Source organism: Cucurbita pepo, chromosome 5 (assembly GCF_057944985.1).
Source record: "Cucurbita pepo subsp. pepo isolate OVF chromosome 5, ASM5794498v1, whole genome shotgun sequence".
In the NCBI taxonomy this organism is placed as follows: domain Eukaryota; kingdom Viridiplantae; phylum Streptophyta; class Magnoliopsida; order Cucurbitales; family Cucurbitaceae; genus Cucurbita; species Cucurbita pepo.
Genome location: NC_141802.1, coordinates 14,328,091 through 14,345,476, shown reverse-complemented (window position 1 = coordinate 14,345,476; position 17,386 = coordinate 14,328,091). Strand labels below are relative to the sequence as shown.

Sequence of the window (17,386 nt, the reverse complement as noted above, 5' to 3'; positions counted from 1 at the left end):
CCTGAACAAATATATAATATAAAATAATCTTTACATAAATAACATATTTATATAAAAGATTGATTAATATAAATTAATTGGTTGGAAGAAAATTCATTTTACGTACAAAACTAATATCTTAGTTAAAAAAATAAAAAATATTAAATTATATTAAGTCTAAATTAATTTGTCCAACAAAAAGAAAAAGAAAATCAATAAATCACTTTCAATAAAGAGAATAAATTAATATACAAAAAAAGTCAAAATTAATAAATAAAGAAGCCCAATGGGCCCAGTTTACCCACCTTATGGCCCACATTAGGTAACGTGGAAATGAGATTAGGCCTCGGAATGGGCTTGGACCTCGTCACCGCCTATTAAAATGAATAAATTATTATTTTATATTATATTAACACACATCTATACATACATACATAAATACATGCCCATATGTCAATTTAACCTACTACATATATTAACACCTTAATATTACAATGAGTTTAACGGTTTGGGCCTGGATTTGGGCCTAAGGCCCAAACAATCGGGCCTAGCTAGTGAACCTTCTTGCTTCACCTCCTTTACTGCTCTGTTAGGCATCTCTGTAACAGCAACCGAACGGGATCCCAATCCAACGTCAGCTTCGTTTCCAGCTTCCGAATCCTGTGAACTTGTTCTTCTCAGGCTCTGCTAGTGTTTCGCTCTGCGGAATGAGGAACGTTCAGGTTGCTTTTCGAACCATTGGAGGTGGCATAATGAGGAAATTTAAGCAACCTTCTGCGCTCAGAAACCTTTCCACAAACGCCGCTCGAGGTAATTTTTACTTTTTTTTTTTTTTGTTTGTGTGGATTTGAATCGCTGAATTTCTTACTTATACTGTGATTTCTGAAGTTCTTTTACCTAATGATTTGGCTGGAAATTTGTCAGGTTTATTGTTAAGACTATGTTGCTGAAATGTGTTTCGGTTTAGATCTTGTTTGTCCGAGTTTTTGCGTGAAAAACCTCATGTTTAGTTGTGTAATTGGTTAATGTGCTTCGAGGCATGTTTTTACATCTTTCGTTTTTTGAAAATTGTAAACAGATTGTAGTTTCGATGATGAGGGAAAATCCAATTCGTTTGAGTCTGCTGATGACTTTGAACGTCGGATATTTGGTGGCGTATCTTTGGGCGATTCCGGAAACGATGCTTTCTTTGAGAAGCTTGATAGACTTGGTAAACCTCGTGAAAGAATCGGTTCAAGGCTGAGTGGTGGAAACAATTTTCAGGCGTTGTATGGTCTTGAAGATAATCTTAACACGCTGTCGGATGGGATGGATGGCAAGTTGAAGAAAGCTTCTACGTATTTTGAGTTTGATCCCGAGGAAATAGCAAAAGATGATTATACTTTCAGAGCGGATATGTCCTTTAAACCTGGATCAACATACGAAATCAAGGCACGTAGCTGGGCAACTAATTGTTTTTATACTTGTTAAGAACAAATCCTTATCATTATTCATTTCATAACTTTTATTTATAATTACATTATGCCAATCCGAGCATGGCTAGGCACTTTACCATAAAACAATTATAATCACATTACATCTACAAAATTACTATTACTAGAATCAATCATGTCTTCTTCAATAAGCATACTAGGTGATCTGTGACCAACTATGTTCGCATGGTTAGCACTTGGATTGGATGATCTGTGATGGAAATGAAGTTCACCTTCTGTAGATGATGATGTATGCTTAATGTTACCATTATTCTAAGTGCTTTTGAATTTATACAGGATCTGGATCTAACAAAGCCTGGTGTACGCAAACCTCCCAAAAGAGTTGAGTTTCAGGTGACGACGGAGGAGGTCTTAAGAAAAGCTGATTTCAGGGTGAGCATTCCTGAATTTCATTTACCTTGCCATTTTACTAATTCCCTTCTCATATCATTATGATAGCAAGGACCTGGAGTAAATCATGGTCGGAATTAATGGTAGCAGACCATTTGATCCTCTGCAACTTTTCATATTCCGTAGCTACGTAGTCGGATGTGGAATTTCTTATGATCAAACTTCTCATCTTTTAAATGTCATATGCTTATTTATGAACTCAAAGAAACAAATCTAGTCAATATGAGTAGTTTAGAACAGAAGGAGCCGTTGTGATTAGAAATTTGGTCTGTCATCCTAGAAACAGCGCAGTCATCAATAGCCATGGACCATCAATTTTTTCTTTTTATATAAATTGCAGTTAATCAATTCATGGGTTCCTGATATGGGTAGTGCCTCTTTCTAGCATGCTCGTTTGCAACATTAGAGAGGTCATGGAATTATCACTATCATTCTCATTGCTACCAGAAAATAGTTCGGCTATTAGTTGGTCTTTTTTGCCATTTAAATTATGTCCACGACTCTCTTGAGGAAGTTTATAATCCAGAGTACCTATCCAAGCTAAGAAAATCTGTGATGGGCTATTAGTTGGTCTTTTTTGCCATTTAAATCTCGCATATCTAACAAGTAGCAAATAGATGTTTGCAGAATGTTAGGTTTCTGGCGAATTTTATTACCGATGCCGGGATCATTAACAAGAGGAGCAAGGTAAACTTTTCGAGCAAAACTCAGGTTTTGAACAAGTTGAATCGTCAACCTTCATCTGACCTGATCATTTCAACAATTTTGCAGACAGGTATAAGTGCCAAAGCACAGAGGAAAGTTGCCCGTGAGATCAAAACAGCACGAGCTTTTGGCTTAATGCCTTTCACAACAATGGGAACCAAATCATTTGTTTTTGGGAAGACCATGGAGTATCTCGATAAGGACTATGAATATGAAGTTTTCGAGAATAATACCGATGCAGATAGAGGACGCCCACATGGTTCCTAGAGACCACGCTTTCAGATGGTCGAGAATTATACAAGTTTTGCCTCTCTTCATAGCTGGTATGCATTTGCCGCCCTTGATCCAACCATTAGCTCGAGCATTACAGGGCTTGACTTTGTTTGATTGCCGATTACAATCATGCTTCAAGCCCCAGAATCCTGCAAATTTGTTGAAAGCAGGAAGGTATCGCAGAAAATTCATGGTGATCTTCATATTTCGATATTCCAAAATTTTGTTTTATGCATTGGTTTTGTGGTTAGAGGTCTCAATTACCGTAGTTTGCATATTTGTTGTTCTTTTACCGTATTAATATGTAAAGGGGTGAGGTAACTCATGATCAGCAGCCTGAAATTGGAGCAGTTTGTTAGTTAGTTCCATAGACATGTGGGGCATAATACAATGCTGGCCTTCGTGAAGAAGCTATTTGAGGAGGCTGGTACATTGTTTTATACCGCTGGATGTAGGGAATGATGGTTCAAACCAAAACGGTATAAAACACCAAAGAAAGCTTCCATAGATGAAAACCTTTCAAACATCAGAACAAAAATTACACTCATAATTCATTTTATAATTGTTTAACATTATTTCATAAATATGTTTGAATTTTAAAAAGTTTCTTTATTTTAAATTTCTTCAGGTACCTTTTATTTTTTTTAAAAAGTTCATGATCGTTGATATTTAAAATATTTTTATTATCAATACCCTTAAAATGAAAGGGAATGATCGGTTTATTAGATGTAGATAGATTATTTTTGTCTATGTATTGATGATAATAATTTTTAATTCTTTTTTATAAAGATTAACGGTGGTATCGCAATTTTTAAAAGTTAATGGGTATGTTTATAATTTTTTAGAGAAGTTAATGATGATTTTATATAATGATGTTAATGTTAAGAATATTTTTATAATTTTTTAGAGAAGTTAACGTTTTAAAGTTTAAGGATATTTTTAAAATGAAGTATTAATGGTTTCTATGAAAAACTATTGGACATTTTTTAAAATTTAAATACGTGTTTTTTATTTTTATACAAAAGTATAAGGTTAATATGTATTTTTATTAATTTAGCCATAATTTTTTTTTTTTTGAAAGGTGAATATTTGAAATTATTACATTTTGGTGGTACGTGATAGACGTATTCAAGTTGACATTAATAATTTTTATACTTTATAGTAACAAAAATAATGAGATTTGGGGGAATTAAATTAAAACTTTTAAGATTATATAGACAAAAAAAAAAAAAAACTAAATTAAAACTTCTAAAATTGAACTAATTTTAAAATTTCTTAGAAATATAAAAACTAAATTTTGGGCATTTTAAAAAAATAAAACCTATTTGAATAACAAAGTATATATTCACAAAGAAATTGCCGGTTGTGACAAATTGGAGGAGTTCAGTCATGGGACCACGAAAGAATACGTGTCGGATTTTTATTGGAGGAAAATAGAAACGACACGTCGCGTGCGCCCAGAGAACCTTTGTATAAAATGCACAGGCATCTCATTTCGGGCTGTTTTACAGTGACTGACTTTGAGTTCGAGTGGGTTTCTTTCGCGGCGAGATGGCGAAAACGGCGTCATTCATTTTGTGTACTTTCCTCCTCTTAGGAACACTAACTCTGATCCAGGTGATTATTCTCAAACTCTGAAACCTCTTTTTGTAATTGGATCCTCAATTTGGCGATAGGTTTTTCTACAATGTAAAGAAGCGCTTATCTCGCCTTTTAGATCTGTAATCAAGTGCGATTCCAGTCAGTGGTTCAAGAATTGAGGTTTTAGGTATTGACGTTCTATGTTTTCTTAGTTCTTTTGGATCAGAATGGGAGTGAGGTTTATGAAGCTGATAACAGAAAATTAATTTATGAATTTGTATGAATTCAGTTAGTGTTCCCGAGGTTTTAGGTCATTTTGTTTTGTTTTCTTTTAAGTCGTTTAGATCATAATGGGAATGATTTATAAATTGAAAGCCAAAAATTAATTTATGAAATTTTTGTTCCAGGCCAAGAAGTCGAAGGAGAATCTGAAAGAAGTGACTCATAAAGTTTACTTCGATGTTGAAATTGACGGCAAGGCTGCTGGTATGGTCGATTTTGTTTTGTTTTAAATAAATAGATCCAACTAAATTTGCATTCAACGATCGATTCCCGTTCTCATGCTTTATCGATTTAGCTTTCTTATTTAAACATCGTTCAACATCAATCCTCTTGTTTATCTGTATAATAAGCGTGCCCTGGTGGCACACAGCAATGCCCTAACAGACTTGCATGCTTAATGCACCAATGGGTAGTAGTTTAGTGTGACTTAATGCTTAGACATTGTTTCATGAATTGTACATTGTGTAATGTTCAACTGTTTGTCGAGATTGGCTGTACTTGAGATATTAGATGTTCTACCATAGAATGCATGTACGTGAATGATATTTGTCCCATAATTAAGTAAAGGACAGTATAATGCACATTATTGCTTGAAGTCAATTGTATGATCTTTAATTATCTGTTGAGACTCGGTGTATTTGACACGTTAAATATTGTTTGCTACTGAAGAATGCGTGTTCCATGAATGATATTTGTCGCATTATTGTAAAGGGAAGTTTAACGCCCATGTCCATTTCTGCGAAGGCAATTGTAAACGGATACTTCATACTTTTAAGAGCTTACTAGACACAATTTGTTGCGGTTGTTTAACTAGAGTATTCTTAATATTACAATTGGGATTTTAACTGTCTTACAGGTCGTATTGAGATGGGTCTTTTCGGGAAGGCTGTTCCTAAAACCGCTGGTATGTTTATTTATTTTGTATTTAAGACCATCAATTTTGCTGGATTAGATACACTGCATACTATATGATAGTAATATTTTATAATAATACTGACTTTTTCTCGTGTGAATATGCAGAAAATTTCCGAGCATTGTGCACTGGTAAGCAGATAACTCTGATTTTAATCATATTTTTGAGTATTTTCATCTTCGTGAGGTGTTCCTTACATCTATAATCAAATTAGGGAGGCCTTAACTTCCTATTTAAACCGCGTTACTGATGTCAAAGTAACGTGAGGATTTCAAAATGATTAATTGAGAGCCAATAGGCAAAAGCTTACTGTTTAATATTAACTATCTTTACAGCATGCGATGGCTACTCAGACCTTTTTCTAATAATATTTGGGTCTCTAATTCTGCATGATTTCAATTTTCAGGTGAGAAGGGTGTTGGGCACAGCGGAAAACCCCTGCACTACAAGGGTAGTGCGTTCCACAGGATCATTCCCAGCTTCATGATTCAAGGAGGTGACTTTACCCTCGGCGATGGAAGAGGTGGAGAATCAATCTACGGAGAGAAGTTCGCCGACGAGAATTTCAAGCTGAAGCATACAGGGCCAGGTGAAGGATAAAATCTCTACCCGTCCGTTACGGCATTCAAACGAGTCAATGACTTCTCCCCCATAAAAATCATCCGTAACTGAAAATACAATATATAATGTATGCTGCAGGGCTTCTGTCTATGGCAAACGCTGGTCCAGACACAAATGGCTCACAATTCTTCATCACGACAGTCACAACTAGCTGGTAAATTCCTGTCTGCCACGATTTTGTTTCATGCTTGATTTGATTGATTACTAAAAGGAAGCTGCTTATGCTTTTGTTTATACACAGGTTGGATGGTAGACACGTTGTATTCGGAAAGGTGCTCTCTGGGATGGACGTGGTTTACAAAATAGAAGCCGAGGGAAGGCAAAACGGAACCCCTAAGAGCAAAGTTGTGATTGCCGACAGCGGTGAGCTCCCTCTATGATTGACATCTGGTCTTTGTTTTATACATCTCAGCATAGCATATCCCCCAATATCCAACCCTCACGCACTGTGCTTTTCTTTCTTGTACTGTTTACGGTAGAATTGGTGCACATGTCACGGATCTCTTAATTAATGTTTTATGCTCCCAATTTACCATCTTTTATAGCCATTCTCGTTAACCCTCATCCTGCCATTTGTCAACCATAGTTAATGAGTTTTTATAAATTCTAGGCATAATCAATTAACCTCCAAATTTTCTGTCGTCCTAACCTTTTCATTTGGCTTTTAAAGTTAACTTCTAGATTTATTTATCAGCATATTAGTTGCTCTTAAAAATAGAAACTTAGATTATACATATAGGTGAATGCTTACACAACTGCTAATTTAGAGAATGATCATGGGTTTATAAACAAAGAATACTCTCACCATTGGTACGAGGCCTTTTGAAGAAACTCAAAGCAAAGCCACGAGAGCTCATGTTCAAAGTGGACAATATCATACCATTGTGGAGAGTTGCACTCATGTTCAAAGTGGACAATATCATATCATTGTGGAGAGTCGTGTTCATTTAACACAAAATGAACAAATTAAGTTAAAACCAACACCATGACTTGTCCTCAAGAGGATCCATTATTTTCGCACAACCAAACAAACACGATCCACACTATCAAACTTTTCAAAAGTCTCGAACATAGTATTACTTTTCAAGACAAGGAAAAACAGAATTACTGAGAATCGCCGCCTTAGTTTCCACTGTCGTGTCTGTGTTTACTCGTGAGTTCCTCCACCTCCATTGTTTTCACCGGATTTCGACTCCGTAACACAACGCCTCTGCTGAATTGTAGTGAGGAAACTGGCAGACAAATCGGAGTAAATCGAGATAACACGAGAGATATTACCATTAATTTCATGGATCAACGAGATGTTGTTGACCAGATTATCGGAGATCCTCGACTGCTGGATTAACAAACGATTATGTTCCAATACAGACTGCACCTGACGGAAGCTCTTCCTAAGCATATTCCAGACCTCCATATCGCATTCCTCCGCCTCTAAATCACCGTCGTCGCTTTTATCTCGCTCATCTGACTTAGGCCGTTTGTTCTTCATGGAACTGAAGCTCTGGCAAGATCTTCCGTATCCGTCTATGGATCGAAGAGAAGACGAAGAAGACGAAGAACACAATTCATTCCTCCGACCCGATTCGCGGGGGAGCTCTCTCAAATTCTCCCAGCGCCACCGGTTCTTGAGTTGAGAAGGTCTTAGCAGCGGAAGACAGTTCCCCGAGGCAATAGAATGAGAGCGGGTTTCCTGATAAAATACCGTAGCTAGTCAACTCTGATAAATGACGGACCAATGAGAATGGTCAAGATGGCAGGTTTTTTCTCTGTAAGTTTGTCATTTTAGCTTTTTTGTATATACATATTTACTTACTAACAACTTTTTAGTTAATATTATATTATACTTTTGTTCAAGAAATATTATTAAATTTATTATAATATTTTATATTTTATTATAGAAATTATATTGAAAATTGAAATTATCTATTAATTTTTTTTTGGAGAGAATTATAATTTTTTTTTAAAAAAATATGAAAAAGTAAAAAAATTATTTGCAAGACCAGTGTAAAATTTCCCACAGAGAGTTTTCGACCCGATCTCCAATAAAATAAATGAATTTTTTAATTAATTTATAAAGTTATGCTACCAGAACCTAGTGAACTTTTAATTTATTTCTAAAATATTATTCAAACTCTAAAAATATTATTGAAACAAAAATTAACCGCTTCTATTTTTCCTTTTAAAAAGTTTTATAGTATTATTAAAACTTGTTAATATTTTTGAGACAATATCCTCGTCATTTTAGAATTATATATTTTAATTAATTGATTCGAAGATAATAATAATAATTTATTTTTCTAAAAAAAAAAAAAAAATGTACTCCCGACAAAACGTAGAAATTCAAATCTCAAAATAATGATAATAAGTAAAACTGCAATATTAAATTTAGGTATTATATACTGTTTACTTTACAAAGAATGCAATGACATTATACTTTTATCTTTATCTTTTCTGGAAATTGATGAATTTGATGGAGAGTGCAAAGATGGAGAAGAAGACGAGGATGAAGGCAAGGAGCACCGCAACCGAAACTCCGACCATGCCAGGGCCATATCCAAGGCTTACTTCCAAGTATTCTTTCACAGACCCCTTGAAACCTTGCCCCACAGTTATGGTGTCTACGTCGCCAAGCTGCGACGTTATAATTCCCCTCAAAGACCATGCAACAGGGCAGATGTAGTAGAACCAAATCCACCATCCTGGGAGGCTCTGATAAACAAGAACAGAACAGAACAGAACAGAGGAGGTCTCAAAAATCAAACCAACATTCAATCAATCAATCAATCACAAGTGTTGTTGTTTAGAGAAAGAACACTTACGGGCTTTGGAATAAGAAAGCCAGAGAGGAGATTCCATAAAGAGTAGAATGCTGAAGATACAATGGATGCCAGATTTTGTGATGGAGTCAGCCCCACCACCATCATTCCATAAAAGGTGAAATAGGTGAACGTCAAGAACATGAACAGCAGATATAGGAAAAACTTGCCTGCAAAATTTTAAAACATCACTTTTCGGGTTAAGTTTCACAAAGTTTAGGACCAAAATTCTAAAAAATACATACAATAGAACCAAGGAACATACCCGCGTTTCTTTCGAAATTAACCATGAAATATGAGATGACACCGTATATTATGGTCTGTGCAGCAATGTAGGGAACCTCCACTAAGCTCTGTTGGGAGAAGTATTAGCATTAGCAACCAAATTTTGATTACCCCATTTGTTTAAATGTCGACACAACACACTTAAATAACTTACCTGAGCGAATGCATAAGCGAATGGAGAATACATTCCAGCTGCTTTCTCGCGATAGAAGACTGTTCTCTCAATTGAAACAATTGGTTGTACAGTGGAAGCATTGTTTACTCCGATGAATAAGCATGCAGTGTTCAGAGCTCCCATAACAACGAACAGTTCTTGAGTTGAGTTCCTTTGAACATTCAAATGCAATAAATTTTAATCAAATAGCCTAAAACCAAAAACCAAAACTCCAAATGAGGAGAGATTTTTACCTTTTCATACCAATACCCCAAAACACTGAACCAAAAATCAGTGCACTTATGAAGGTGAAACATAACCTCATCACATTGTAATGGGGACTTCTCCAATACACAAGCCTTTGCTTCCATAGGCAAATAATGAACTGAGATAGTATGCCTTGCGAGTATGTGGTATCGAACTTCAATGCTTCTCCACCCACTGGTGGAACGCTTAATTGCTTGATGGAAGCTTCGACAATTCTAGATTAAAAAAAAAGGGTAAGGATCGATAAAATCTCATAAATAATTCTAAAAACTACAAATGGATCGAGTACATATGTAACAGTCCATGCCTATGCCCACCGCTAGCCGATATTGTTCTCTTTAAGCTTTCACTTTTGGGCTTTCTCTTAAGGTTTTTAAAACGCGTCCGCTAGGAAGAGGTTTTCACACCCTTATAAAGTGTTTCGTTCTCCTCCCAAACCGATGTAGGATCTCACAATCCACCCCCCTTCAGGGCCCAGCGTCCTCGCTGACACTCGTACCCTTCTCCAATCGATGTGGGACACCTCAATCCACCCCCTTTTGGGCCCAACGACCTCGCTGGCACATCGCCCGGTGTCTAACTCTGATACCATTTGTAACAGCCTAAGCTAGCAGATATTGTCTCTTTGGACTTTCCCTCGAGTTTTTTAAAACACGTCTAGGAAGAGGTTTCCACAAACTTATAAACGGTGTTTCGTTGTCGTCCTCAACTGACGTGGGATCTCAGAACATAGTTGCTAACGACTACGTTAATTCCTTAATGGTTTTTCTAACGATAGAGACTGACTATAATATAATCATATACCTGTATTGATCCGAGTCCCTATACAGGTCTGCAAAATCTTTACCAATTCTGTGCTCAGCAGCAGGGGACGTGACCTCAAGCATCCAAGTAGCTGGATTGTAAGAATCTGGTATTGGAGGAACTCCACTAATTCCCTACAAAGTAAGAACATATCTCTGTCAGAACCGCTCATAAGATCATGTTCTATACATATATAGATAATAGATTAAGTGTTACCTCAAAATAGTCTATCATTATTTGTGAATGTATTCCAAGCTTTCCCCCATATATAACTCTTCCCCCTCGTTTCATAAGAAGCAACTGCAAAAGGATGTCAAGTATAAAATCATTAAGAGCTGATGAAACATTTATGGATTATGCTTAAATTAGTTACCTACCTCATCAAATGCTTCAAAAATGTCAATACTAGGTTGATGAATGGTACAAACAACAGTTCTTCCCGTATCGACCGTGTTACGAACAGTTCGCATGACAATGGCAGCCGCTCGAGCATCGAGTCCAGAGGTAGGTTCATCCATAAAGATGATAGAAGGATTTGCAACAAGCTCCACTGCAACTGTTAGGCGTTTTCTCTGCTCTGTTGATAAACCAGTATTACCTGGCACACCAACCAAAGCATGCCTAAGAGTATCAAGCTCCACTAGACTCATTACTTCTTCAATGAACTCCTGAAAGCATTAAAATAAGATGGGATTTGGATCATATTAAAATAAGATGGAGCAAACCAAACAAAATACCTGTCGTTTTTCTTTGCTGATTTCTTTTGGAAGACGTAGAAAAGAGGAGAATTGGAGGCTTTCCTCGACTGTGACTTGGGGGGAATGGATATCATTTTGCTCTACGTAGCCTGATATTCTAGCGAAAGTAGGCTGCTCTTTTGGAAAGCCTGATATTCTGATATCACCTTCAATGTATCCACCGGTTTTTCTTCCAGCAAGAACATCCATCAATGTAGTTTTTCCTGCTCCGCTTGATCCAACTAACGCTGTAAGAACCCCTGGTGAAAACACTCCACTCACATTTGATAACAGCTGCAATTTCTTTTCTAGTATACCTTGCTGCATCATTTCCTGGGAATGAATTCAATACTTAGAATGCATCTCATAAAATCAATATGAACTAGAAATATTTAAACTTCTGGCTAACCTTTGGAGTATCAACGAAATAATTAACATTATGAAAAGTCATTGTTAATGGTTGGAATGGAAGAATCATTCCCTTTTCTGTCTTGCCGGCTCTGGGAGATGTTTCACTAAATTTCAAAGCTTGTTCAACACCTACACAGATCCAAGAGTAACAAAAAGAAGGTGAAGAACAAAAATATTTAACTCACGTACGACTCTCCACAATGATATGATATATCCACTTTGAGCATAAACTCTCGTGGCTTTGCTTTTGGTTTCCTCAAAAGGCTTCATACCAATGAAGATAGTATTCCTTACTTATAAACCCATGATCAACCTCTTAATTAGTCGACGTGGGACTCCTCTCCCAACAATCCTTAATAGAGGCACGTGAAAAATTTATGACTTACCATTTTCCGCAGTAGAATCAAGTGGGGTTACAGTTTGGGCTTTTCTTAGCGCTGTTGAGAACGAAAACACAAGAATATTAACATTTTGATGATACATACATACACATATTGTATCATATTAATACTTACGGTGGAGGTAAACTAAAGCCAAATTGACCAAAATATTGAAAAGAGCTACATAACCCCACATCACTCCAACACCCACCCAGTACCATTTATCACCACTAGGCATGCTATGTGAATGAAGAATATTGTATCCAACAGTTCCATTTCCAATGGTAGATTTCTGCAATTGTTTCGGTAAAAGTTAACATAATATGAAGTATAGAAACGGATTGTTTCGTTGTTCTAAAGATTATGCGTTTTATGAGTGGCACAATACAAGAAAAGGGTACCTCCATCCACCTAGTGGCAGTAAACTCATTGACAGAAATAGCACGTTGGCTATAAGAAAGTGGGGAGACCCAAAAAGCCCATGACCACCATGGCTTAATCATTTCTGAAACATGATATCCAAATTAGGATTGCAGTGTTCGATCTTCAAGCAATTTTGGTAAGAAACAAACACGAATATCCTACCTTTTGGTATCATAAAACCACCCAGTAAGAATGTAATAAGCAAGGCTGCTGAACCAAATGTATTGGCAATTACCATGTCTCTGGTTATAGCTGCCATTAGACGAAAAAGACCTATAGCCATTTCATGAACTGAAAAGAGTAGGAACATGAAGCGGAAGAACCTGAAATCATTTTAAAAGAGATCAGCTACGAGCAAGAAGAAAACGGAAAATGATTGAATTTTAAGGTACCTCCCAGCACTAGGGGCAAAGCCAACAGGATAATATACAACACAAGACCACACAACGGCTTCAAGAATGGAATAAGGCACGCGCAAAATCCAGCTAGTAAAAGACCAGGACCAAGCAGGGTGAAACAGATTATCCCTTTGCTTGTAGAAAACAGGCAATCGAGATATCATTAAAGGTAGCTCAGAGAAGCCATTAAACAGCATATGCACCAATCCAAAGAACAGGCAAGCCAGATAGAGATTGCCATTTATCTCATTCGTGGGGTGTAGTCTTGTTCTTAAGAACATTGTGCATGTAACAACTCCAACAAATGCAACCTATAATAAGTTATGTCAGAAAAACAGAATTCCAGAATCAAATGTTGAAATGAGTAATAAAAATAATACCTGACATGTCTTGAAAATATAAAGAAAACTATTTCGGTTAATCAACAGTAGTTCTCGAGAGAAGCAAGCTTTGAAAAGCTCACGCTTTGACACAGCAAATTTTGTTTTAGCCAAAGCTGAAGGATGGCTTAGAGACTTATCAAATGGAGTGTTGAGCGAGGACTCCAAAGACTTCCCAATATTGGAGTTTTTAAATGCTTCTGCGAATTCAGGAACAGAAATGTATGTATATGGCCGAGAGGAATCAGCCCAATATTGTGCTTGATCATTCTTAGACGTCACCTGTCACAAAACAAGATTAGCCATATGCAATAAAAAATGTGAGTTCTTTCATTGATATAAAAACATAATATAATACCTCTTGAAGAAAATCAGCCACTCCCTTGCGAGGGGGTAGCTTAAAACCCAATGATTCGAAGAACCCTAACACCTCGGCTCGAGGGCCTTGATACACCAAATAACCCTCTGATAACAACACAAGATCATCAAACAGTTCAAATGTCTCAGGAGCAGGTTGTAAGAGAGCCATTAACACGGTAGCCTCCATTTGATGAACAAAATTCCTTAAACATTTCACAATTTGATAAGTTGTGGAGCTATCAAGTCCGGTGGATATCTCATCCATAAAAAGAGTCTTCCTTGGCCCAACAATCATTTCCCCTGCATCATCGAAGAAGCTTCATTTAATAACAATATGATTCAGTGAATAAATTGCTGTTAGATTGTTGAAAAGTAAAAAGACCTGAAGTAACTCTTTTTCTTTGGCCACCAGAGACACCCCTCACCATATCACTACCAACTAATGTCTGCGAGCATATATCAAGATCAAGCACTTTCAAAATGTAATCTGTTAACACACTGTGCTTTTTACCACCAACGGACGATGCCTGTAACATTGGGCGCAGGTTAAAGAAAATAAGGTCTACCAGTTCATAATCCACAAATTACTGCTACGTAATATCAAATGACAACCTTCATGAATGCATCAATATCAGGACTAGGTCGGATTTTTCTTTCTTTCTCCAAGCGTGCCAGTTCTTTCAAATATTCTACGACAAGAGAGAGAATCATGTTGAGAACGTCACACATTGATCAATTTAGGGAATGATATGGATTTATAAGTAAGAAATACATCAAGTTTATGTTCGTTATTTCTATCGAATCAAGCATATATATACAAGTGAAGAATGAATGAAGCAAGCAAGCAAACCTGCAAAGCTTTGGCTTGCGCCTTGGCATCTAGCGGCGAAGTCCAAAGTTTCTCGCACAGTCAACTCCGGTAGGTGATCATCGGATTGGCTAATGTATGCGGAGGTTCTTTGAACGCAGAACTCATGAAGACGATGTCCATTATAAGTGATGTTACCACTTTTCTAACACCAAAAATAACATATTAATAAGGCTATTAGGAATAAATTCATTCTTTTTTTAATTTTTTTTTTTTAAAAAAAAACTTTCAACCAATAAAATTAAGTTCCGCATTTTTATTTCTTTTAACTCATTAATTTGATATTAATTTTAAATTATATAGAACTATAAAAAAGGCTACAATTTCATAATGCAATAATGCTAGGATTTGTATTTTTTAAAAAATTATTAGATTTTTTTTTTTATAGTTTAAGTTAAACATGTTTATATTTTTAAATAAATAAATAAATAAATATGAAAGAAAATATCTCTAATTAATATATATATAACTGAGCTGGATGTACAGACCTTTAAGTTCCTATCAAGTTTGCCTGATAGGAATTGAAGTAAGGTCGATTTTCCAGAACTCGGAGGCCCCAAGAGTAGCGTCATCCTAAAATGTCACAAAAAGTCACACGTTAATTTCGTAATCATCGTTCGTCTAAATCAATTTTAGTTGCATGTAATGAAAATTAATAAAAAAAAATTCCAATAATAATAATAAATCTTTAATTTTTTAAGAAATTTTTGTAAATATCATTATTTATTATATTTTTGTAATACAATAAAAAAAAAATATGAAAATTAAATTATTAAAAAATATCCCAAAATTTTTAAATAATTATACCTCTAATAAACTATGAAAATTTCATTTTGGGAAACATTCTTATTAAAATTGTTTAAACAATATTTTAAGAGATTAAAATGATTTCAATGTTAATATTCTAATTTTTAGTCCAATTTTATAAAATAAAAAATATTAAACAAATTTCAAAATTAAAATAAAAATTAAGCTAAAATTATATACTATCTTGCCTTCCTGGTTTCACGAGGCCACTAACGTCATTCAGAATCGTTAATGGATATCTCTTGCCTTTCATAATTCTCAAACTCGTCAGTATATTCTGCATAATACAAAAATTAATCGTATGATATGACTATATATATATATATATATATATATATGTATGTATATGTAATATATACATTCAGATTAAAGAAAATTAAATTAAGAAAAAAAAATTGTACCTCAATAACGTCGTATGAATAGTTAATTAAAGTAGGTAAAGTTCTGGAACCGACTTGAACATCTGCTCCCACTTTTAAGTTTTGGAATCTAATCTCAACCTTTGGAATCACTACTCCCGCTCTTATATGACGAAAAAAAAAAAAAAAAAAACTAATCAAAATTTTAGGCGACGACGAACAGTGAATTTCAATAATAAGTTTAAGAGAGGTATAATAAGAGAGAATTAATTTAAATGATGATGAGTACGTACTTATCGAGACGCTCTTTAATTCCAGAAAGCAACTTAAAATTATCTTGATCATTGGTAGCCAATGCTTTCTTCACAACAAGTTCGCGTTTGTTCTTATCGAGTTTCCGGACGTCAATAGTTTCCATTCTCTTAGTGTTTTCATCGCCATCAGAGGAGGAGATTTCAGACGCAGTACGCGTGAACAATGCGTAATTCGATTGTTTACGAGACGGTAACCTCTCAATCGCGGCCCATAAAAGCTCATGCTCGTCCTTGGCCAATAACTCGGCGTTGGACGGCCTCACGAAGGACTGATCGGTCACATGGAAGTACTCGCTACCATTAGAAGCCGCCATTGAAGCAAAAAAAGATGAGAAGAGAAGGAAACAGAGACGGTGGCGCATATAGATTTGAGTGCAACGGTACTTATTTAAAGAGGTTAAGAAGTGACGACGAGTTCGTTGCAAATGCAGTAAATAATGAAGATCCTGAATTTACGAGATTGCCCCTTTAGGAAAAGCCGTCCAATTGTCAGCCTGCTTTCAATTGACACGTGCGGTGCGGGAGGGGAATGGATTTCTCACTCCCCACACGTGTTTGAAACGTGCACGTAATAAAAAAGTAAAATACAAAAATCCTGATTTCTTGTACAATAAAAAAAAAAGGATTGAATTTATCAGCCACGTTCAAATTAACCCCTAATTTCTGGTACCCATTAAAACCCTATTTTAATTATTTTATATATTTCCAAATCAAAATCAGATTAAATTATTTTTTTTTTAAATCTATTTTTCAAATTATTAACGAGTATACTCTAAATGTGACGGAAAATAGGAGAGAGTAGGGAGACATTTCTAAAATAGATGAAGTGGAAGACGGGAATTATATTTTTCTAATATATATACTATGTATATAGAGTAGGGGGCAAAAGTAGCCATGTTGACCAAGACAGTGGATTGTGAAATTCCAACCATATATATACCACTGATGAGATAAAAGACTGTATAATGAACAAATTACCTACCCACTAGTAGGTCGAGAAGAGAGTAGTTCCCGCATGCTACGATCCTTCACAAAATTGAACAAACAAACACCATAATTAACCGAACAATTCCTTAACTCCTTCCATGCACAAACAAATGGTATCAGAGTTAGACACCGAGCAGTGTGCTAGTGAGGACACTGGGTCCCTCCAAAAGAGTTGAATTGTGAGATCTCACGTCGGTTGGAGAGAGACATTTCTTATAAAGCTGGATCAAGGTATTTAAATAATAAATATATTCATCTTATCCACAAATGACTCAAGAACACATACCAACTCTATAAACATTCAATGTAAGCCCTACATGGTAAGAGAGGGTATCAAAGGGCGGATTTGGTAACATTTTGTATGGTAGTTGATAAATATTTTGAGACATTGTAAATTCT

General features: G+C 35.6%; 3 protein-coding genes and 1 long non-coding RNA gene across 4 annotated transcripts; 2 read left to right on the top strand and 2 right to left on the bottom strand.

The window, feature by feature from the left end:
• The first annotated feature begins 566 nt into the window (after positions 1 to 566).
• Positions 567 to 3,280, top strand: LOC111794503 (uncharacterized). The gene is made up of 5 exons (XM_023676544.2): positions 567 to 789; positions 1,058 to 1,410; positions 1,749 to 1,844; positions 2,490 to 2,549; positions 2,634 to 3,280. The coding sequence occupies exons 1-5, from the start codon at positions 687 to 689 to the stop codon at positions 2,832 to 2,834; spliced, it is 813 nt and encodes a 270-aa protein (XP_023532312.2). The 5' UTR covers positions 567 to 686; the 3' UTR covers positions 2,835 to 3,280.
• Positions 3,281 to 4,303: 1,023 nt separating this feature from the next.
• Positions 4,304 to 6,772, top strand: LOC111794497 (peptidyl-prolyl cis-trans isomerase CYP20-1). The gene is made up of 7 exons (XM_023676538.2): positions 4,304 to 4,457; positions 4,829 to 4,907; positions 5,560 to 5,607; positions 5,724 to 5,747; positions 6,023 to 6,205; positions 6,316 to 6,391; positions 6,479 to 6,772. Exons 1-7 carry the CDS (start codon positions 4,392 to 4,394, stop codon positions 6,615 to 6,617), a joined length of 615 nt encoding a protein of 204 aa, XP_023532306.1. The 5' UTR covers positions 4,304 to 4,391; the 3' UTR covers positions 6,618 to 6,772.
• A 431-nt stretch (positions 6,773 to 7,203) lies between these two features.
• Positions 7,204 to 7,576, bottom strand: LOC147792684 (uncharacterized). Its single transcript, XR_015421149.1, has 2 exons — positions 7,516 to 7,576; positions 7,204 to 7,447 (listed from the first exon to the last, which is right to left on the bottom strand). It is a non-coding gene; the product is annotated as an uncharacterized LOC147792684 (long non-coding RNA).
• Positions 7,577 to 8,596: 1,020 nt separating this feature from the next.
• LOC111794391 (ABC transporter G family member 31) lies at positions 8,597 to 16,342 on the bottom strand. The gene is made up of 24 exons (XM_087124101.1): positions 15,980 to 16,342; positions 15,729 to 15,849; positions 15,516 to 15,604; positions 15,009 to 15,093; positions 14,503 to 14,665; positions 14,265 to 14,341; positions 14,035 to 14,179; positions 13,651 to 13,952; positions 13,293 to 13,574; positions 12,907 to 13,223; positions 12,677 to 12,837; positions 12,493 to 12,596; positions 12,227 to 12,383; positions 12,098 to 12,148; positions 11,710 to 11,840; positions 11,301 to 11,633; positions 10,941 to 11,231; positions 10,780 to 10,863; positions 10,564 to 10,697; positions 9,747 to 9,974; positions 9,493 to 9,664; positions 9,319 to 9,406; positions 9,057 to 9,223; positions 8,597 to 8,946 (listed from the first exon to the last, which is right to left on the bottom strand). Exons 1-24 carry the CDS (start codon positions 16,312 to 16,314, stop codon positions 8,680 to 8,682), a joined length of 4,284 nt encoding a protein of 1,427 aa, XP_086980227.1. The 5' UTR covers positions 16,315 to 16,342; the 3' UTR covers positions 8,597 to 8,679.
• Between the last annotated feature and the right edge of the window lie 1,044 nt (positions 16,343 to 17,386).